Source organism: Castor canadensis, chromosome 16, assembly GCF_047511655.1.
Source record: "Castor canadensis chromosome 16, mCasCan1.hap1v2, whole genome shotgun sequence".
NCBI classification, from domain to species: domain Eukaryota; kingdom Metazoa; phylum Chordata; class Mammalia; order Rodentia; family Castoridae; genus Castor; species Castor canadensis.
The window spans coordinates 7,641,216-7,664,719 of record NC_133401.1 but is presented as its reverse complement, the minus strand read 5'-3'; the positions used below and the strand labels follow the sequence as shown (position 1 = coordinate 7,664,719).

Below are 23,504 nucleotides of genomic sequence, written 5' to 3'. Positions count from 1 at the left end.
GTCTCCCACACTCAGAATAGTGTCATCAGACAAGTGTGAGAGTGACGATTAAGGTTGGTGCGCGCCCGGGGTACCTCTGGGAAACGTAGTTCAGAGCTGGAAAAGCCCGGATGTCGACCAGGCTCGCATAACCAGCGGTGTATGAGAACGCGCCGCTGAGGCTCCTGGGAGACGGGTCGCGTGGGAGTGCGCAGGCGCAGACGCTGGCCAGTGGTCGGAGGTGAGGCTGGTGGATCCTTCAGGCGCCGAGGGGGCGGGTGATGGTGGGGACCCGTGGGTGAGGTCAAGGAGGCAAGCAGGATTCTGGGCTGGGGGAAGTTTGGAGGGGAGAGGCTGGGGAGGAAAGCGAGAGTGCAGGCCGGAGAAAGACAAGGAGGGAAGCGAGAGTCTAGTCAGGGGTAGGAAGTGGGAGCCGACCGCGGGGCTTCGCGGAGGGAGCCCGAGGCTGGCGTGAGCTCGGGGGAGCAGGAAGTTTGGCCGTTTTTTTTTGTTTTTTTCCTCTCTCTGCTGGGAAACCCCAGTGCCTGGAGCAGGCGCTCAGCTTGGGTGGCTTTTTGTGCCTGTCCTGGTGGGCAGCGAGGGCGTGCGTTACTTCATAGAACGTGGAACCGATTATTTCTCAAAGTAATAGCATCTCTGCGCGTGGCCGAGTTTTCAATAACGCGGGAGCCGGCTTGGGAGAGGAGACGGGGAGGCATCGCGAGCGAGTTCTGTTACTTTGTGAGCTTGCACGGGACCCGGGACCGCGAGGTGGTGGCTGTGGGGGGGGGGGTGCCCTTGTGAGTTCTGGGGTGTTTCGTGTGCACCATCCGGGCTGACTCTGAACGTGGCCACCGTGTGAAGCAGTGCTTGACAAACTCGGTGCCCACCAGGTAGTTAGAGGTCCCTTGCTGAGATTCTTTCTGTATTGGCCACTTGCCTTTAAGTTTGACTTTGTAGCAATTGGACAAGGAAAACAAGTAGAGGTGCTTTTTTCTTTCTTTTTTTTTTTTTTTAATGAAGAGAGGGAGATAAAATAATTTTAAGATACTAGCATTGTGTGTTGGGAAACTTTGTATTGACCAAGGACAAATATGGTGAAATGGGTGGAACACCATCGGGGAAGATACATTAAAAACAGCAACAAAAACTTCAACTCAACATTTCTGTTGGGGTGAATTTTTCTCTTCTGCTGCTGAATAAATTCCTGGAAGGTTCAATAATTTCTTCGGACATTTATTTATTTTGTTCAACAGGGTCTTGCTGCATTGCCCAGGCTGCCCTCAAACTCAGGATCCTTCTCCCTCTGCCTCCCAAGTGCTGGCATTACAGGCATGCACCACCATTCCCAGCTCAAGACATTCTTTAAAAAATGTTGGGGGCTAGAAGTGTGGTTCAAGCAATAGTGCCTGACTCTCAACTGTGAAGCTCTAAGTTCAAATCCCAGTTACCCCCCACCAAAAAAATCTGTGATTTTCTAGCCATGACAGAAAGCTTTGTTTCTCATGCCAGTCACTTAGCAAATTAAAATGTTTACTATAGAGATCAAACTTGTTTTAAAAAGCAACTACTTTCTTCCTCCTGCTAGAAGCCTGTGGTATGAAGGGGTAGCATCAGGTTTTTTCTTCTAATTCTCCAACTTCTGGTTTTGTCTTCTCTTTACTCCTATAGGTGGGTGGCCTCCAGCTTGAATGGATTGGGAGCTAGGAAAGAGAAAGAAATCAGAGATAAGATGAGACCAACATGACTGGTAACACTGTAATCTAGTGCAAGTCCTCTCATGCCTTCTGAGACAAAGAACCTGCTTCTGGGAACCTGCAGGTGCACTTCCCTTCTCATGGATACCACCTCTTCTCCAACTGCCCCAGTGCTTCTTTCAAGCGTGCATTGCCCACCTGTCTTGGTGGCTTGTGTTTTTCCAGTTGCTTTTCTTGGATAGGGTCCAAGACAACTCAAGCAGCCTCCCTCCATGGGGTCCTCATCTAATGCTAAGGTGAGAATTGGCCATCTTGGTCGCTTTACCCTCCCATTTTTGACAGGAATATTCTTGCCCCCTTGGTTGCTGGGGGCATCAGGATGTGAACCGGAGCCCCTTACTCATGAGAAAGAAGCACCCACTTTTCTTCCTCCGGGAAAACAAATGCTCTAAAAATAGTTTACTCTCTTAAGGAGATTCTTCTTTCTTAGCCTCTGCAGCCTGTGGAGGTGGGAGTTAAACGAATGGTAGCAAAACTTGACAGCAAAGACCCTATCTTAGAATGAGGGACTTTTCATTTCAGCATTTTTGGGATTTCAGCTGAGACTGAAAACAGGAAAATTTCTAAGTTAAAAATGAACAGTGAGGGCTGGGATGTAGCTCAGTGGTACAGCGCTTGCCTAGCATGCGTGAGGCCCTGGGTTTGATCCCAGCACCAAAAAAGAAAAGACAAAAAAAAAAAAAAGAACAGTGACAACGATTAGAAAAGCCCAAGCGTTGCTAGAAAAAACATTGACACGGATAGGCTTGGGGGGTGTGTGTGTGTGTGTGTGTGTGTGTGTGTGTCAGAAAGCTATAGAGAAAAAGACTCATTTATTTATAACGACCATCAGAATTTCAGTAAAAATTTTGAACTTGCTAAAGTTCTTAGGAGAAAATGAGCAAACCAGGAATTCTGAAAGATAAAAATAACCAAAGGGGCAGTAGCCCTAAGAGATACTAAGATGTGTTCTTTTTTTCTTTTTCTTTTCTTTTTTTTTTTTTTTTAAAGATATGTTCTTAATCTGTAAAACTGCCAGGATGATCCTGGCAATTAAATGAACAGATTATGGAAATAAATATAAATATGCCCAGATCTATTCAAATATGTAAAGGAAATAAAGTGCATGATAAAGATGGCGATTTTGATGAGTGGAAGAAATACAGATTGAATGCATGATGATAGAAAACCAGCAGCCATACAATTTGAGGAGGGGATCTGCTAAGGATTGAATTTAGCCTTGCATGTGCTATGCCCAGCCCCCAAGTAACTAACAAACAAACAAACAAACAAAAACCTTTTCAGTTATGGGGATAGAATCCATGAGCTTGCGCATGTGAGGCAAGCACGCTTAATACTGAGTTCTGTCCCCATTAAAGTACAGTTTTGCATGAGAAAAACACAAAATCAAATGAGAAACTATAAAAAAGTATTTGTAACTGATACCATAAACGATTAATGTCCTTCATTTAAAAAAGATCTAGTACTGGTCGTTCTTATGCTCACTCTCTCTAGAGAGACCCACTTTTAGTCTATTGAAAGTGTATTCCTTTCCTTATAAATTTTACCTTCACTTTAAAAAAAAAATCTAGTACCAATCTAGAAGACAAAAAATAACCTAATAGAACCTAGTGAATTTATAAGAGCCCATTCACAGTGAAGAAACTAAAGATTTTTTTTAATTTATGAATTTATGAGAAGAAGCTTGTCTTCTCTCATAATAAGAAAATGAAAAACCAGGCCACAAATTGTACCTATTAGATATTTTCACATGTTAATGGTGATAGTATAAATGGTACAGCTTGGAAGCAGTCACTAACTGTAGGCTGCTTATGGGGCAAGATGGTACTTGAGAGGAGAGGAGCTGCCCCAGATGCATCTTGCTGCCCCAAAGCCTGTGTCTCTGGCTTTGAAGATGAAATAGGATTTGTTTAGCTCATTATCTGCCCCCTGTATTTACAAAGGATGGAGGCAGAATTGAGGCATAAGTCATAAGAGAGTTGTAAGTCATGTGTAGTCTCATGTGGCTTTTTTTTTTTCCCTCCCTATCTTGACTTTGCCATTAGGAACTGCCCCTTTTCTAAAGAGGAGCCCAAAGGAAAGACTGGTCATCTCTTGCAAATCTCAGAATCATGGCTCAGGTGAGGTGATGATTTTTCTCCTTTCTAAAGTTTTTGTTTTGTTTTTTTTAAAGAGTATTTGGTCATTTGCCTCTATTGTCCTAAATCCTCCTGTCAGTCTTCCCTGAAGGAAACTGGTCTACATTTTCCCTTTTATCAGTCTCCCAGAAGTTCTACTGGGACAAAAATGCATTTCCTTGAATTAGTGAACATATATTAACAAACAAAGCTGTCTTGTGTAGATAAAAAAAGAAGATACAGCTTTTCTCACATCCACAGACCTGAATAGAAATGGAGGTAAAATTCATAGAGTGCTATAAGTAGCAGGAAATCTGATCCTGAGGCTTGAGGACAGGCATGTACAAGGAACCGAGAACTCCATGTCACATTATTCCTAAAAGCCTGTGGCCTTCGGTAACATCTTTCCTATTATGCTGACTTATTCCTATTTTTTATAGATTTATTTGATATGTTTATTCCTATTTTTAAATTTCTTCTAATTTTATATTTGGATTCAGAGGAAGTAAATGTATACATAAATACCAAACAACTGGGAGTATAACCCTTAAAATACTGTGCTCTTGGTTTCAAGGCAGTACTTTTTTTTTTTCTTTTTTCTTTTTTCTTTTTTTTTTTTTTGGCAGTCCTGGTAGTTGAACTCAGGGCCTCACGCTTGCTAGGCTGATACTCTACCACTTGAGCCACTCTGCCTGCCTTTTGAGTACTGGTTATTTTTTAGTTAGGGTCTTGCTTTTCTTACCCAGGCCGGCCTGAGCCATGATCCTTCTATTTGTTCTTCCTGGGGTAGTTGGGGATGACAGGCATGCACCACTGCACCCAGCCATTGGTTGAGATGGGGTCTTGTGAATTTTTTGCCAGGGCAAGCAGGATCCTCCCAACAATCTGAGCCTCCCAAAGTAGCTCAGATTAACAGACTTGAGCCACTGTGCCTGGCTATCACTATTGTTTTAATGATACTCAGATAATATTAGTCTTATACCTCTGTCCTGGGAGTTAAAACCATACATCTGTATCATCATTTGTCTACTCAGCTCATTCTATTTTTGTTTTGTTTCCTGTTGTTTGTGGCTGCTAACCACCTTCTAATACAATTTGTGTGAGTTAAACATCTCTCTTCTACTGCAAACCGTTTCTCATCCCATAACCCTCCATCCTCACTGATGCCGTGGTTATTTAGCTGCTTCTCTGATCACCTGGCACTTGCCTTCCCATTTAACGCTGCTGCTGCTTTTCAGTTCCACAAGTGCCCACCCCAGTGTTTGCTTATGCCCCGTGCATGCCAGGCAAACACTGTACCACTGAGATATCTCTGGTGCTTTTTCATTTTAACTTTGGTTGGTTGGTGGTGGTATTGGGATTGAATTCAGGGCCTGTGTCTTGAGCCAAGCCCCCAGATAGGGTCTCATGCTTTTGTCTGTACCAGTCTTAGACCACAATCCTCCTACCTCCATCTCTTGAGTAGCTGGGGTTACAGGCTTGAATCACCACACCCAGCTTGTTTTGTGAGCTAGGGTCTTGCAAACTGCCACCGAGGCTGGCTTCAAACTGCAAATTCTACTGCCTCCATCCCTTTAGTAGCTGAGATTACAGGTGTTCATCACCATGCTCAGCCTTGTTTAACTTTTTATTGTGGTAAAATATATAAAACATAAAATTTATATTATAACCACTTTTAAATATATAATCCAGTGCCAGTAAATACAGTCACAATATTGTGTAACTATCACCACTGTTTCCCAAACAGAAACTTTGTACCAGTAACATTAAGCAATATGCTTTATAACGTCAGACCCAAAACATCTCAGAAAATGTATACAGTTCATTGGGGAACAGGAAAATATTAAAATGCCCATTAACAGTTTAAATTCAAGAGCAATAGTCAACAGTGATGCTTTCCAACTCTAGAACACAATACACATATTCTATTATTTAGATCATCTTTAAATTCTCTGATGTTTTGTTTGCAGTATATCAGTCTTGAAGTTATTATTTTTGGGGGGCAGTACTGGAGTGTGAACTCAGGACCTTAAGCTTGCTAGGCTAGTGTTCTACCATTTTAGCCATGAATTACAGGCATTTACCACCATGCTGGGTTTTTTCATTGAGATGGGGGGGTCTCACTAAATTTTTTATCCAGGCTGACCTCAAACAGTGATCTCTGCCTCCCAAGAGTAGCTGTGACTAAAGTCATGGGCCACTGCCACAAATTATTTTTTTAATTAATCTTTAGATATTTCTTTTTTAAATGCTATTGTAAATGGTATGCATTTTTATTTCATTTTTCCATTGTTTATTGCTGATGTCTGAAAATGCATTTGATTTTTGTTCATTGACCTGCCGCCTTTCCAAAATCTCTTCTAGTCATTTTTTTTATTTCTGTCTTCATTTTTTTTTTTTTAACTACTGGGGCTTGAACTCAGGACCTACACCTTGAGCCACTCCTTTTCTGTGATGGGTTTTTTTTTGAGATAGGGTCTCACAAACTATTTGCCCAGGGTGGCTTTGAACTATGATCCTTCTGATCTCTGCCTCCCAAGTAGCTTTGACTACAGGTGTTTGCCACCGGCACCTGGCTATTTCTGTCATTATCTAGAACCTCCAGAACAATGTTGAATTAAAATTGTGAGGACAGACATCCTTGCCTTGTGCTTGACATAGGTGAAAGCATTTCTGTCTTTCCCTGTTAGGTATAATAGTCACTGGAAAGGTGTTCTTTGGTTTGGGGTGTTTTTTTTGTTTTGGGTTTTTTTTTTTTTTTTTTTTTTTGCAGTGCTGGAGATTGAATCCGGGGCCTTGAGGCAAGCATTCTACCACTTGAGCTACTCTCTCAGTGGAGTTTCTTTTTCTTCTTTTTTTAAAAAAAAATCTAGCTGGGCACTGGTGGCTCATGTCTGTAATCCTGCCTACTCAGGAAGCAGAGATCAGGAGGATTGCAGTTCAAAGCCAGCCCAGGCAAATAGTCTGCAAGACCCTATCTCAAAAAACCCTTCACAAAAAAGGACTGGTGGAATGGCTCAAGATGTAGGCCCTGAGTTCAAGCCCTAGTACCACACACACACACACAAAAATCTAATTGAAGAAGTTCTAGTTTGCTGATAGTTTTTGCTTGTTTGTTTTTGATTTTTTGAGACAGAGTGTTAATTCTAGGCCTGGGCCAGCATAGAATTTGTCATTCTCTTGTCTCCCAAATGCTAGTATTACAAGTGTACACTACCATGCCCAGCTCACTCTTTTAATCTCTAAAATATGTGTATAGAATTGGCATTTTCTCTTTTTTAAGTGTTGTTAGACTTCACCAATGAAGCCATCTGAATCTAGAGATTTCTTTATGGGAAGATATGAAATCAGTAGTCTACTGTCCATAATGAAATTAGGGCTGCTTAGGCTATAAATTTTTTATTCATTGAGCTTTCAGAGTTTTTGTCTCTCCAGAAACTTGCCCATTTCATCTAAATTGTAAATTTTATTGGCTCAAAGCTGCTCAAACTATATTCTTTTTTTTTTCTGTTTTCTGTTTATACAGTCTGTACCAATGGGCCACTTTGATTCCTCTTATTAGTAATCTCTGTCTCACTTTAACTGCTGATGGATTGGCTAGTGGTTTTTATCAGTTTCATTGATCTCTTCAGATCAATGCTAGCTAGCTTTTGTTTCTGTTCATCAGTGAGTTTTGTTGTTTCCTCATTTCTGCTATTGTCTTTTTTGTTTCCTTTGCTTTTCATTACTTTGGGTGTAATTGGTTCTTTTTTTCCTAGTTTAAATAGATTACCATCTATTGATTTAAGATGTTTCTTTTTTCAACTGAGGCCAATAGGAAAAGGGGACCAGGAACTAGAGAAAAGGCTAGATCAAAAAGAATTAACATAGAAGGTAACACACATGCACAGGAAATCAATGTGAGTCAATGCCCTGTATAGCTATCCTTATCTCAACCAGCAAAAACCCTTGTTCCTTCCTATTATTTCTTATACTCTCTCTACAACAAAATTAGAAATAAGGGCAAAATAGTTTCTGCTGGGTATTGAGGGGTTGGAGGGGAGAGGGAGGGGGCGGAGTGGGTGGTAAGGGAGGGGGTGGGGGCAGGGGGGAGAAATGACCCAAGCCTTGTATGCACATATGAATAATAAAAGAAAAAAAAAGGTTTCTTTTTTGTTATAGAAGGTTCTTATGTTTTATGTTGGGTTTTTGTTCTTGTTTGAGACAGGGTCTCACTGTGTAGCTCAGGCTTGCCTCAAACTTGAAAATTTCTAGCCTTTATCTCCCGAGGACTGAGATTACAGGTGTGGGCCACGACATCAGCTTAGTAGAGGGTTTTAACACTATACATTTCCTTGTGAGTACTGTTTTATGTGACCTCCAACAAATTTTGACATGTTGAATTTTCATTCAGTTGAAAATAATTTCTAATTTCCTTTGTGATGTTTTGAACCATTAGTTGTTTAGAAGTGCATTTGATTTCCAAATATTTGAGTATTTTCCAGAGGGCCTTCTGTTACTGATTTCTAGTTTTAGTCTGTTGCAATCAGAGAACCTACTCTATATGAGTTCAGTTTTCTTAGATTTATGGAGATGTCTTTTATAGCATAGAAATACAGTTTAACTTGATGAATGTGCGTTTGTAAAAGATATATATTATGGTGTCATGGAGTGTATTCTGTAAATGTCAGTGAGGTCAAATTGGTTGATTGTGTTGAAAAAGTATTCTGTATCCTCACTGATGTTCAGTGCAGTCGTTACAGCACTTACTGAAGAGGACAGAGGAATTTTCTATTATGATTATAACTTTGTCTTTCTCCTTTCTATCAGTTTTTAATTCATATATCTTGAAGTTCTCTTTTTAGGTGCATTCATATTTAGTATTGTAATGCCTCCATGAATTTGTCCCCTAGTTTAAGAAGCACCTAACTTAATCCATATTTTCCGTTCTGAAATCTATTTTCTTTTTTTAGAAAAAAAGCAGATATTTATTAGGATACTATTAAAAGGGACTAGAATAGTGGGCAGCTACACAAAGGAGTGTAGTGTGCCAAGACAGTTTATAGTGTTTCATACCTCAGGTGAGGCCACATGCAAAGCAGACACTCTACTTCTTGAGCCAAGCCTCCAGTCCATTTTGCTCTGGTTGTTTTGGAGATGGGGTCTCACGAACTGTTTGCCTGGCTGGCCTCCAACCAGTCTTCACCTCTGGAGCAGCTAGAATCATCAGTGTGAGCCATCGCACCGGCTCTTTTGGCCTTTTTTGTCTTCGATTTCTCTCATCATGTTCTTCCTTTCTTCTACATTCTTGGAGCATATTTATAATACCTGATTTAACATTTTTGCTTGCTAAATCCATCACCTCTATTGTTCCTAGGTCTGTTTCTTTTAATTTTTGTTTCTCCCTTTTGAATACAGGTCCTGTTTATCTACTCCTTTGCATGCTTAGACATTTCTGCCTTGAATTTAAAATTATTGCATGCTGGATTTTATGTTCCTTGAAAGAATTAAGTTACTTCAGATCATTTTGATACTTTCGAGGCTTGCTTTTAAGCTTTTGTTAGGATATATCTAGCTTTTGGTCTAGGGCTAATTTAGTCCCATTACTAAGGTCAGCAATTTATAACCTGGGGGCCAAACCTAGCCTGTGCCTGTTTTGTAAGTATTGAACCATAGTCATACTCATTTACATGCTGTCTATGGCTGCCCTCACCCTACAACTGTAATCATTGTGAAAGAGACCATTTGGCCCAGAAAAGCCTAAAATATTTACTGTCTGGCCTTTTGCAGAAAAAGTTTGCCAGCCCTTGCTCTGCCCGAAACCTTTGTATTACCAACAGAGGTCCCACTAGAAATTAGTGAATATGGGTCATATTCTCCCAACTCTTTGTGTTTTGTTTACATGTCTAGTAATTATTGCTGCAGAGATGGACATGATGAATAAGATAGTGATCTGAATCCTGTTATGTCCATTGATGTTCTTCTGAGGACTATTGGGTGTTTTCTAGAAGACAGCTGACCTGCTTAGACTCATATCTGCAACTGTGTCCTCTTCAGTGTACAGCAGCTGATAAGGCCTCTTGGTTGTTCAGCTACTGCTTTTCTTACTGACTTCCTGAGGGCAAGTATGTTCTCCTTTATCTTCATACACTTTAACTTTCAATCAAGCTGTTGGTGTTTGTACTTAAGATTTAGGGGCTCACTTTCTGTAGACTTCTTGTTTCCGGGTTTCATCCCTACATTTCCTGTTTCTAAGCTCACACCTAAACCAGTAAAGCTTCAATTTTCTGCTGCTTGATCTGCGATCAGGTTGTAGAACTACCGTCCATAAAGCAGAAGTCTTAGAATCTCACTAGGTACGCTCCATTTTCCAAGACTTCTGATTTCTTCGTGTCTGCTTTTAGGTAAGATCTCTATAATTTCTCTAATCCATGGATAGTTTATCAATCAGGGAATTTGGCAGTTTATACTCAGATGTTGAGTCTCTTTTGTAATTTCCTCACTATCAAAATTAACCTGTTTCCAGTTCATCTGCCAGCCCTAAATTCTGTCCTTTGTCGCCTTTGAGGAAGTAAGCTGTGGTTTTCTTTAGTTCTTTATTATATATTATGTCTGCATTTTGTAACTGTTATCTGAGTGTTTTCCTGAGCAATTCACTCTTGTTGCTGGATGCTGAAAATGTCACCATGCATCTTAGAAGCATTTTTGTCCGACATAAAATCTTTGTTTTGGGGGTATTTGGCAGTGTATGGAATTGATGCCAGGGCCTTGCACATGCTGGGCAACTACTCTACCACTGAGCCACATTCCCAGCCCTTGGTTTTTTGAGTTAGGGTCTCACTATGTAGCCCAGGCTGGCCTTGAACTTGTGATCCTTCTGTCTGTGCCTCTCAAGTGCTGGGATGAAAGGCATATACCACCACACACATTCATTTTGAAGGGTAGAAATTTTACCTCTTTTGTGAAGCCTGAGAAGTTGTTCTGTCTTTGTGATACACTGTATCTTATATCTAATTCTGTTTTCTACCTATAACAGCTTGCAGTTATGTGTTTAAGCATTCTTTAATGTGTTATGTTCCTCAGAGGTTATTAACTTCTTTCAAGAACAGTGGTTTGACAGAGATCTGTTTTGTTTTTCCTCATCTACTCAACACTACTCAGAAAGCCATTTATTTTAGGAGTTTATCCCTTCTCCAGCGATCTGCCCTGTCATCTCCATCTATGCCACTTCCTTCTAGGGAATGGTCCACTGCTGGGCTCTGTGTTTTGTTCTTTTACTATGTAATCTGTTCTTGCACATTATATGCCACATTATTTTAATTATCATATTTGTTTGACCAGGTTGCTTTATCTTTTTTCTTCTTCAATATTACTCTGACTGTTCTTCACCCTTTGCATTTCTGGGTAAACTTCAGAATCAGATTGTAACTTTCGATTTTGGGATAACATGAAACGTATAGTTAATTTCAGAAGAACTAACATTTTAAAAATATTAAAAATATTTTCTATTCATATGCATGTCATAATTCCAAAATTATTTAGATCTTCTTTAAATTTTTCTAATGCATTATTTTTTCATATATGCTGTGTACATTTTTTTCTAGTTGCTTTATTTTGGAAAACAAGTTGACACTACATTATGAGGTAGAATAAGCACATCCTAAATTCTAGCAACACCAGGCCTTGAGGGTACTCCAGGGAAGTTCACCCACGACACAGGGAAACCTGTAAAAGAAGCATTGTTGGTTTGGGTATGGCTCAAGTAGTAGAACACTTGGCTAGCAATAACAAGGACCTGAGTTCCAACCCCAGTACTGTGAGAAAAATAAAGAGTTTTTAAAAAGAAGCATTGTTCATAACAATAAAAATGAAAATAATGCAAATGTCCATTCGCAGTGTAGTAGATATATAGAGAATATATATTATTGTGAGATACTCACTGGAGTAGTACACAGGAGTAATACTAGTTAAATGTAGGCATATTAGCTTGTATCAACATTAAAATCATAATGTTTAGTAAAAGGAGCAAGTCATGGAAAAACCATATAGAATGATTCCTTTAATATAACATGCAAGAAATATTAGACTATATTAGACAATATATTCTTAGGTGTGCCTGCATACAAAGTAAAATTATAAAGAAAGACAAGACAGTGATCAGAATTAAACTCAATAAAGAGAATGGGCTTGTCACTAGAGGGCATGCTTGCAGATTCCTAAATATTGGCCACTTTCTATTTCTTAATTGGGTGCAGGGGACAGGTGCATTTGCTTTCTTCTTTAAAAAATATTCTTATGTACATTCATATATGTGTTCATGCTATATGTAATATGTAGTGTAATATACTTTTGATGGATATCATTTACAATAAAATCTTAGTACAATTTTAATTAAAACTTTTAATAACTGAACACTTAAAAATCAAAAAACAGTGCTTTGTTTTGGCCCCAGTAAACCACAGGTTTTGGATATAAAGTGACTTCACAGTATATGTTTAGAATGCATTAAAAAAATTCAGTGAAAGGTATTTGTCTTGAGTTTTATTTCTCCTACAATGTAAGTCACGAATCAGAAAATAACAGTCTTTCTTTGTAAATTTTCATATGAATGCTACAAAGAAACAGGGTCAAGAGAGTAGTTCTAGACAACCTGTTCTCACCATAATCCAGTCCTGCCTTATAGGGATCTGTGTCATTCAAGGATGTGACAGTGGACTTTAGTCAAGAGGAGTGGCAGCACTTAGATCCTGCTCAGAAGACTCTGTACATGGATGTGATGTTGGAAAATTATCGTCACTTCATCTCTGTGGGTAAGAAAAACTCTTTATTTATTTATTTATTTTATTTAGTACTTGGAATTGAACCAAGGACCTCACACATGCTAGGCAGACACTCTACCACTGAACCACACCCCTACCCCTTTTGTTTACTTTTTTTTTTTTTGAGATAGGGTCTCACTAACTTTTCCCAGGCTGGCCTTAAATTCTCAGTCCTTCTGCCTCTGCCTCCTGATAGTGAGGCTTATAAGCATGCCCCACCACACCTGGCAAAAAACCCTTTGACATTCTTCCTATGATACATTTCCTCTCAAAGCACCTAAAATAGGTGTAATCTTGAATTTCAGGGATAAAAGGTGATAAATTCCTTTTGGTTAGCAGAAGGGATGAATGGCTTCACTTGCTTGGTTGTATGCTGCTAAGTTTACTCTTTCACAAATGAGAATCATAATTTGCACTACTAAACATACATCTTTTTTTTTTTTTTTAAACATGTTTTTTGGCAGTGCTGGGGATGAGACCCAGAGCCTCGTACATGCTAGGCAAGTGCTCTACCTATGCTACATCCCCTCCTTACTCATCTTTCAGGTATTGAAGCCCAACCAACCTAAGTCTGTTTTTCCCTTATCAGGGTGTGACATGACCAAACCTGATGTGATCCTCAAATTGGAACGAGGGGAAGAGCCATGGACATCACTTGCAGGTCATGCCTGCTTAGGTGAGTTTCTGACTTCTAGGTAGGTGAAATCTAGTGGAAAGTAATTTTAAAGGAATCGTGTGACGGTGGTGCCGTTGAAATGTTTTAAGAGTGACTTTTAAAGGTTTCTAACCTAGGCACCTAAAGAATTTAAAACTGAGCCAGGAGCTGTAGCATGTGACTATAGTCCCAGCTACTTAGGAGGCCAGGGATCACTTGGCACCAGGATTTGAGGCCAGCCTGGGCAACAAAGGACGATCCCCATCTCAAAAAAAAAAAAAAAACTCAACCAACAAAAAGCCCCAGACTTCTAAAGAAGTCACTCTCTCCCATATAGTCTCTTTTAATTTGTGTGGCATTGCCAAAGATACTTTCACAGCTTACAAAATGTACAGCTTACATCTTTTTTCTTGATTAATGTCTCTTTTTCGGTATTTTCATTCCTTGCTATTGTGGTAGATTTCTTTCAGGCATTCTTAACATCTGTTCTTTAAAAAGGGGAAATTCTCAGTTAATGTTCTCCTCAATTACTATTTTCTTTTTTTACCTTTTCTTCGTAATACATCAAATTTTTTTTCTGCACTAAGTTCCCATTTTTACTTTAAATCTTGCTGTTGACTTTAAAACTCATTTGCCCCAGATCAAACTAATTCCATAGTTACTATTTTTTCTATTTAGTCTTTGCGCTTCATTTTATGTAGCTGATTATTGTTCCTGAAATCTAATCTGGATTTGGGTAAATAATACTAACTCATTCTTATCTGATTCCTTGAGTCCTTATTTACAGCTTGGTCTCTTTTCTACACCACCATGGCCATGTTGCCTAAAAATGCCTGGCACAAAATAGTCACACATTTTAAAAATAATTTCTGTCTATCTATCTACTCACCTATCCATCCATCCATCCGTCCATCAGTTCACTGTTCTCTTAGTTCTGATTCTCTAACTTCAAGGGGCATGCCTTTAAATTATTGTAACTCCGTGCATTCTCGGACTTTAAGCCCTTGGTTTATGTAAAAGGCTCTAACACTATCATTCTCGGCATTTCTCTCACCTTTACTCTGTTCCCTTAGAAGTACTTGGTCTGTCCCCTCCCTTGCTTGTTTTGTTTATAACAGTATGTCAGAAATGAAAGTCTTTAATTTTCTCTTTCCCATTTTCTGTTTCTAAATTATTTTATTTCTGACATGATGTCAGCCTGAGTCTTCTGCCTCTCTCATCATTTCTTGTGGATCTGTTCACAGTTAATGTTTATCAGCCTGTGAAATATATTGACATTCTCTGTTGTGTTTGTGTGCTGTGGTGCCACAGATTAAACCTAGGGCCTTGCACTTGCTAGGCAAGCACTCTTCTGGTAAGCTGTATCCCTGTCCTCTTGTATATTTTCATTTCTTACTGACATTGTACAAAATAAAAATTTTTACTTCATCTCTTCATTACTGTAAGTGCAGTTTGGCTTTGTTGTTAATTTTGTCCTAATTAATTTGATTTATATTGTTATTTTTCTAACAAGATGCACCATTACTTGTTGAAATTGAAATTCCCTTTTGTCAGCCCTCACCTAGTCTTCAACTTTCTCTTGCGGAAGTCCTTGTTATTTCCACTTAATTCAGTCTCCTAAATTTTCTCCATAAATGGAGGGTTTGTCATCACATAGGTACTTCTCATTGTGTTGTGTTCTCTTTCATGTATTTCTATTAAGTCTTAATATTTCTTTTCCATGAACTATTCCTTGATTACTTTGCATCATATCTACTTTCCCTTTTTCTAAATTCCTGTGCTACTTACTGACTGTAATATACATGCACATACAATTCTTGGATATGATCATGCAATTTGATGCCTGATTGTATATGGTTTATACTTAAAGATTCTTCCCCCAGCCTGGTACCATTAGCTTATGCCTGTAATCCTACACACTTGCGGGGCTGAGATGGGGAGGGCTGAGGCCAGCCTGAAAAAATTGTTCGTAAGGCCCCATCTCAAAAATAACCAGAACAAAATGGACTAAGAGTGTATCTCAAGCAGTAGAGCACCTGCTTTGTAAGTGCAAAGCTTTGAGTTCAAAAAAAGGTACCCCCCCCCCGCCAAGAAAAAAGGTAAGTATAAGAAAGGTCCTTTCAGATATACCTGCTCATATTCTCCTCCTACATGTTCTCATTGAAGTGGTTGGATTCTGCCAAACATCACCTATCTATAATACAGAGTAATAATGTAAACTCAGAAGCATTCAAAAAAGATAACAAAGCATTATTTTTGATAAGAAAGGATTACTAGGCTGGGCATGGTAGTACATGCCTATAATCCCAGGTACTCAGGAGCAGAGACAGAAGGATCTCGGTTTAGAGGTCAGCTATAGCAAAGTTAGCAAGAACCCTATCTCAAAAACAAAGTAAATGGACTGGAGACATAGCTCAAGCAGTAGAACACCTGCCTAGCAAGTATGAGACCCTGAGTTCAAATCCCAGTACTGCCAGAAAATAAAAAACAAAAACAAAAGGTCTGGGCATTGCTCAGGGTAGTAGTGCTAGCCTACCATGCATGAAGCCCTGGGTTCAATCCCCAGTAATACAAAAAAGAAAAAAAAGTGGGGCGGGGGGGGGAATTCTTTCATGAAGTATTTATGACAAGCACAAGATTACCAAAATATTTTAAAATCACTTTTTCTAGACATAATTATGTTTAGTTTTTAAAGAAATAGAGCTTATAGTGGTGAGGAAAAATATGAAATATGTAGAGGGGTTTTTTGTTGTTGTACTCCTGGCAGTAAAATCCAGGACCTTGTGCATGCTAGGCAAGCACTCTACCATTGAACTACATCCCCACCATTGTTTTCTTGAGGCAGGGTCTCTCTGTAGTCCAGACTGGCCTGGAAGTCTTGATCCTCCTGACACTGCCTCCCAAGTGCTGAGATTATAGGAATATACCATCATGCCCAGCTATGTGAAGCGTTTTCAAGATCATAGAATAGTAGAAAGTCCTTGAAAATTCTCTAAATATGAGTAGAAATAAGAAGCATGGGCTTGTGATTAAAAAACATAAAGTATTTATAAGGCAATTAAATACTAGGCCTAACTTAGGCAAAAATTACTTCCTATGGGTAAGATTTGTCAAATTTGTATTTAACTCTCAAAACTTACATTACTATAAAAATATATATATAATCTCTAGGTGATGGGAAGTTTTGTTTACAGGAGAAATTCTTATATATACATATGTTAGTTTTGCAAGTAATACACTAAAGGAAGAAGTAGAATTTTGAGTCTAGCTTTTACATTGTTCCATTCGATTTAACAGCTTGGTCTTTCTGTTTTACCATACAAAAAAACTGGCAGGGAGAAATACTGCACTGAAGAAGGACTTTAGCCAGTTTTTCCTTAAACTGAAAAATGTTAGTCTCTTAAAAGAATATAGTTGATGGTCACAAGAATTTTGCTATTAAACAATCCTAAAATAATCCATTTAGCAGGTGTCAGTCTGAATATAGCAATTGAATATACTCTTATTTGGTGGGGTGGGAGGCTCACAAGTGTAATCCTAACTACCTGGGGAGGCAAAGGTTGGGAGCATTGTGGTTAGCAACACACCATCTCAACAAACAAGCCAGGCAGTGGTGGTATACACCTTTTAATCCAAGCTATGCAGAAGGCCATTGGTAGGCAGACCGAGGTCTGAGGTGGGCCCTGGGTAAAAACACAAGACCCTGTCTGAAAAATAAAGCAAAACAGGGCTTGGGGCATATCTTAAGTGGTAGAGCATCTAACCTAGTAAGCAAGGTCCTTTAGTTCACCCTCCAATACTGCCAAAAAAATTTTTAAAAAGAATATAAAGTTCCCATTAGAGAAATTTGCCTAGTTCTTCCATTACATGAAAAAGTGATTCCCATCTATTTTGTGGATCAAACTCTCTAGAAAGTGTTACTTAAAAAGGTAGTTGGCCAGTGATGGCTGTATGGAAAAAGGAACTGTGTGAATCAGCTGGCAGTACCCTGCCACAGTAACCTGGAGATTTTTGTATAAAAGAAGAGGACTTCTATCCTGCAAAAGTAATCCTTCCTCTAATATTTTCTCTGAACAGACAATTCTACAATTATTTTGGTCCATTTTCACTTACAGTTTAATGTCTGGATAGATTTGTTTCAGTGTTTCCAAATCTGCTTTTCCATTCTCAGTCCCCTCTTCCACCATTCTTTAACTTGTTGGTTTGTTTTATTTCTCTATGAAGTTCTGCATGGTTTATGGTATTAGTAGTCTTTATTGCTTATTTTTATTTCTTTTCATGCTAAAGCAGAGGTTTTTTTCTTTTTGTTTCTTGTTGTACAGACAGAGAGTCATTTTTCCTGGGTCTTTTTTGACTCCATATACTCTAGTATAATTCCTTTCACTAGCAAATGCATGTGAAGGTTCACAGGTTGTTATTAATTCTTTTCTAGAAGAAAACTGGAAAGCTGAAGACTTTTTAATGAAATTAAAGGAACACCAAGATAAAAGTTCTAGATCAGTTGTATGGATTAACCACAAAAAACTGATAAAGGAGAAGAGTAATGTATATGAAAAGACATTTATTCTAGTGAGAAAACCAACTAATTCAAAAGCATATGACACTCGTGGAAACATTTTGGAAAATGTTTCAGAATTCATCATCAGTAATCTAAATCCTGCAAGAAAGAGACTTAATGAGTATAATGGATGTGGGAAATCATTCCTTATTACTAGAGAAGAAACAGTTCATCCAGAAGTCAGATCCCATAGTCAGAGTGACAGGGCCTTCAGTCATAATGATGTGCTTATGCAGTATCAGAAGATGGTGACAACAGCACAGTCATTTGGATATAATGACTATGAGAAATCATTCCTTAAAAAGGGAGACTTAAACACACATAATAGAGTTTACAGAGGGGAAAGCCCATCTGTATATAATAAAAAGAGAAGAGCAACCAACATTGAAAAAAAACATACATGCACTGAATGTGGGAAATCCTTCTGCAGGAAGTCTGTATTGATTCTGCATCAAGGAATTCACACAGAGGAAAAGCCCTACCAGTGTCATCAGTGTGGAAATGCATTTAGAAGGAAATCATATCTCATTGACCATCAGAGAACTCACACAGGGGAGAAACCCTTTGCCTGTAATGAATGTGGTAAGTCCTTCCGCCTAAAGACAGCCCTCACTGACCATCAGAGAACACACACAGGGGAAAAGTCATATGAATGCCCACAGTGCAGAAATGCCTTCAGATTGAAGTCACACCTCATTCGTCATCAGAGAACTCACACGGGAGAGAAACCATATGAATGTAATGATTGTGGGAAGTCCTTCCGCCAAAAGACAACACTCTCTCTCCATCAGAGAATTCATACAGGGGAGAAACCTTATATTTGTAAGGAATGTGGGAAGTCCTTTCACCAGAAGGCAAACCTTACTGTACATCAAAGGACTCACACAGGGGAGAAGCCCTATGTTTGTAATGAATGTGGGAAATCCTTCTCTCAGAAGACAACTCTTGCTCTTCATGAGAAAACTCATAATGAGGAGAAACCCTATATTTGTAATGAATGTGGAAAATCCTTCCGCCAGAAGACAACACTTGTGGCACATCAGAGAACACATACAGGGGAGAAGTCTTATGAATGCCCTCACTGTGGGAAGGCCTTTAGAATGAAGTCATACCTCATTGATCATCACAGAACTCACACAGGAGAAAAACCATATGAATGTAATGAATGTGGGAAATCATTCAGTCAAAAGACAAATCTTAACCTACACCAGAGAATTCATACAGGAGAGAAACCCTACATTTGTAATGAATGTGGGAAGTCCTTTCGCCAGAAAGCAACCCTCACTGTACACCAGAAAATACATACAGGGCAGAAATCCTACGAATGTCCTCAGTGTGGGAAAGCATTTAGCAGGAAGTCATATCTCATTCATCATCAAAGAACTCATACAGGAGAAAAACCATATAAGTGTAATGAATGTGGAAAGTGCTTCCGCCAGAAAACAAACCTCATTGTACATCAAAGAACTCACACAGGTGAGAAACCCTATGTTTGTAATGAGTGTGGTAAGTCCTTCAGTTATAAGAGAAACCTCATTGTCCATCAAAAAACTCATAAGGGAGAAAATATGGAAATGGAATAAATGAATGAAGTCTTTCCAAGTTATTACAACCCTTTCCGTAGAAAAGCATGCTTAAACATGCTCATGTAATTGTAATCACAAATGTAACAATAGTTAATTAAAGTTCCATACAGTTATTTACTGTTGGAGCTAGAGGTGTGGCTCAAGTAGTAGAGTACCTGCCTAGCAAGTGTGAAGCCCTGAGTTCAAACCGTAGTACCTCCAAAAAATAAGGAAAAAAAAACCCAAAACACTTTGTTGTTTATTTGCATATGAAATGGGTTTGATCACTGTTCCTGCACTGTCAGCTATGAAACTAATTTTTAAAGATTCTAACAGCTCCTGCTGCCTGCTGATTCAAATGCTTTATTTAAAAACCCTTACATAATTCATGCAAGGACAAATTACAAAATGATTTCTCAGTATTTCCATTCAGAAAAAAAAGCTATGAACTCTTTAATTCTCATAGCATTCTATGTTAAAAAAAAAATGTAGTTGTTAACTTTGCCAGTGATTCCCAGTTTCTTGGCTTATAATATCATGAAATAGTTTTGCATGTTTTTAAACTTTGTATTATATGTATATTATATATACACATTGATATAATCATACATCATTCACTTTTGTCCTGCTTTGTTTCACTGAACACTTAAAAGATTTGTACATTATTGCATGTGGCAGTAGTGTATTCATTTCATATTGTATACTATTCCATTTTAAGAATATACTGCTATTTATCCTATTGTTGGATATTTGTATTTTTTATAATTTGTGTTAATGATAAAAATATTGCTATAAATATTCTGATTTATGTCTCTTAGTGTGTGCATATGTGTTTCTGTTGATTTTATACTGAACACTGAAATTACTCTGTCCAGGGATTTAAGTCTTTTCAGTTTATCGTGGAAACTCTCAAGCCTCTCAGAACATTCCCAACATAATTCATTCTGGAGAGAAATAGCTCTGAATGTAAATTAATGTAGAGAACTATCAGCTATTCAAACTGGCAAGTTCTCCCTGGAAAGAAAACTTACAATAATTGTGAGAGGCTATTCTGTCTGGACAATGCAATAGAGGTAGAAAGTTCTCTAGTTGTAATTCAGTTCTTACACTGGAGTTTGAACTTGGAGCCTTCACCTTGAGCCACTCTACCAGCCTTTTTGTGATGGTTTTTTTCAAAATAGGGTCTCTTGAACTGTTTCCCTTGGGCTGGCTTCAAACCCCGATCCTCATCTCTGCCTAGGTAGGATTACAGATGTGAGCCAGTGGTGCCTAGCTCAGCTCTTACACTTAACCAAAGAATTCCTACTGGAGGGAAATTCTATGGATGTCATTATTTTAGGGGTACTTTAGCCCTAAGATCAAAGAATTTCATACAAGAGAAAGGGATGTTGGGCTCAAGTGGTAGAACACCTGCCTAGCAAGCATAAGACCCTGAGTTCAAACACCAGTACCGCCAAAAAGAAAAAGGGATGTTGAGAAAGGAAAAAGGTGAGTGAAATGTGAAAGTACAGTAATCACAATAGAATTCTCAAAAAATATTTTTCATATGAAAAGAGTCCTTAAATTTTTATCTCATAGAAAATATAGGTATGGAAATTCCAAATAGATTCCTGGAGATACTTTTTTAATGTTTGAAATAGAAATCCACTGAGTACAGAATCTTTTAAGAATCTGTGAGAATAGTAAGCTCAACAGCAACTGGAACCATGCTACTAAACCATGTTATTGAAGGCCCTTAGGAAGGAGTACTGCAACCAGCATTTGCATATATGAAGTCTGTAATTCAGAAATATTAAGAGTCTCTCTTTCAAAATTGAGAACTGTAAACATCTGAATAAGCAGGATCAGAGTTCCTGGGTCAGCCATCTGACATTAAAAAATATTAAGCACATTGGATGGAGTGGTGCACGCTTGTAATCCCAAGTACTTGGGAGGAAAAGGTGGGAGGACTGAAGGCAGACTGGCCCTGACAAAGGTTAACAGGAGACCCTATCTGCAAAACAGTCTAAAAAGCTGGGCACAATGGCTCATGCCTGACTAATCTACTGTACCAACTATACACAAAAGCAGCCCCCTGCAATCCCTGACACAAGCACACTCCACTAAAACAAAAAATGCACCCAAGTATGCACAAGGGCCACAAAACACAGCAGTCCCCTTTACTGCTTACCCCCCCACCCCTTAACCCACCCCCGCTTTTAGTGCCACCTTTACCAGTTCCCCAAATTTCTATAGCCTAATAACCATTACCCCCCCCCAACTCCTACTTGTTATAGATATTATCACCAAGTGCTTTTCTGTATATGTAAGCAACTGGTCTGGCACTGAACCTGTGAGTTTGATATTTCTAAATTACTCCTCCAAGCCAGGGATAGAAAGAGCACATCAACCAAGCTAACAACAAAGTCAGTCACAACACAAAAATTAGATCAAGGGAAATTAAACAGGCAATTAAAACTACCAACTAGCCTATCAAGAACATAGTTGCACAGCACCAACTGGAGCTATAGGAAGAAGAAGGGGTGGAAACCACGCTCCTCAAAAAAAAAAAAAATTCAATACAGGATTCAGTGGGAAATGAAGAAAATGGATACCCAGTTCTTGACCCCAACAAAACAATGGTAAATGCCACTAAGGAGTCCAGTGACACTCGAGACAGGAAAACCCTCAAAGAAGAAAGTTTGAAAGAAATCACTGAGAAATTCATGGAGAAGACACTAGACATGGTTAACCAGAATGTATAAAGTGCACTCAGGAAATTTCAAGACATCAAAAGTTAAGAACAGAAACAAATGAACTCAGAAAGGACTTCAACAAACACCAATGTGAAACAAAGGACACTATAAAAAGAGAGATATATGAATTAAAGATGACAACACAAAATATAAAAGAGTTGAACAAAGATATGGAAAACCTCATTAAAATGAATCAAAATCCTGGAAATAAAAAGTCCCTTTAGTCAAATAAAAAACACAGTGGAAGGCCACTCCAGCAGACTAGCATAAGTGGAAGACAAAATCTCAGAGTTGAAAGATAAAATAGAAATTAAAGAAAAAAACCAAACAGACGAAATCTTAGTCCAATAACTCAAGACCTGTGAAAGGAATATGCAAGAACTCAGCAATTCCATCAGAAGACCAAACCTGAGAACCATGGGCACTGAAGAAGGAGAAGAGGTGCAAGCCAAAGGGATACGTAATATATTTAATAAAATAATAACAAAATTTCCCAAATCTTGAGAAAGTTTTGCCCACTCAAATTAAAGGAAGCCTCCAGGACACCAAACAGACTTGACCAAAATAGAACCTCCCCATGGCACATTATCATTAAAACAACAAGCACAGAGAACAGAGAAAGAATATTGAAAGCTGTAAGAGAGTGAAAACAAATAACATAAAGGTAAGCCCATCAAAATAATAGCATATTTCTCAACGGAAACCTTAAAAGAAGGGCATGGAGTGAGGTATTTCAGGCACTGAATGCAAATAATCTCAGTCCTACGATACTCTACCCAGCAAAACTATCATTCAAAATTGACAGAGCAATAAACATCTTCCACAATAAACAGAAACTAAAACAATATATGACCACCAAGCCACCACTACAGAAGATTCTACAAGGAATTCTGCACACAGAAGATGAAAGCAAACAACCATGAGAGGCCGGGAAGCATCAAACCACAGGAGAAGAAAAAGACAAGCAATCAGAGAGTAACACTGATTCGGCTGCACACAATCAAATCCTTAACAAACACAAATAAATGGCAGGAATCACCACATCAATATTATCAATATTAACACTGAATGTTAATGGACTTAATTCCCCCATCAAAATACACCATTTGGCAAGCTGGATTAAAAAGGATCTAACAATCTGTTGTTTTCAAGAGACCCATCATACTGACAGAAATAAACACTGGCTTAGGGTGAAAGGCTGGAAGATGACTTACCAAGCCAATGGACCTCCAAAATAGGCAGGAATAGCAATACTTATATCAGATAAAGTAGACTTCAAACTTACACTGGTCAAATGAGATAAAGGACACTTCATACTAATAAAAGCGGCAATACGTCAA

The 23,504-nt window shown here is 38.7% G+C and overlaps 1 protein-coding gene across 4 annotated transcripts; it reads left to right on the top strand.

The window, feature by feature from the left end:
- The first annotated feature begins 159 nt into the window (after window positions 1-159).
- Znf567 (zinc finger protein 567) lies at window positions 160-21,588 on the top strand. 4 transcript variants are annotated; one of them, XM_074058305.1, is made up of 6 exons: window positions 160-220; window positions 1,651-1,972; window positions 3,782-3,856; window positions 12,534-12,642; window positions 13,241-13,327; window positions 17,739-21,584. In XM_074058305.1, exons 3-6 carry the CDS (start codon window positions 3,848-3,850, stop codon window positions 19,445-19,447), a joined length of 1,914 nt encoding a protein of 637 aa, XP_073914406.1. In that variant the 5' UTR covers window positions 160-220; window positions 1,651-1,972; window positions 3,782-3,847; the 3' UTR covers window positions 19,448-21,584. The 4 variants fall into 4 exon arrangements, with proteins under 4 accessions (XP_073914406.1, XP_020009616.1, XP_073914405.1 ...); XM_020154027.2 differs by having other exon boundaries at window positions 12,503-12,642; XM_074058304.1 differs by having other exon boundaries at window positions 12,516-12,642; window positions 17,739-21,583.
- The last annotated feature ends 1,916 nt before the right edge of the window (window positions 21,589-23,504 follow it).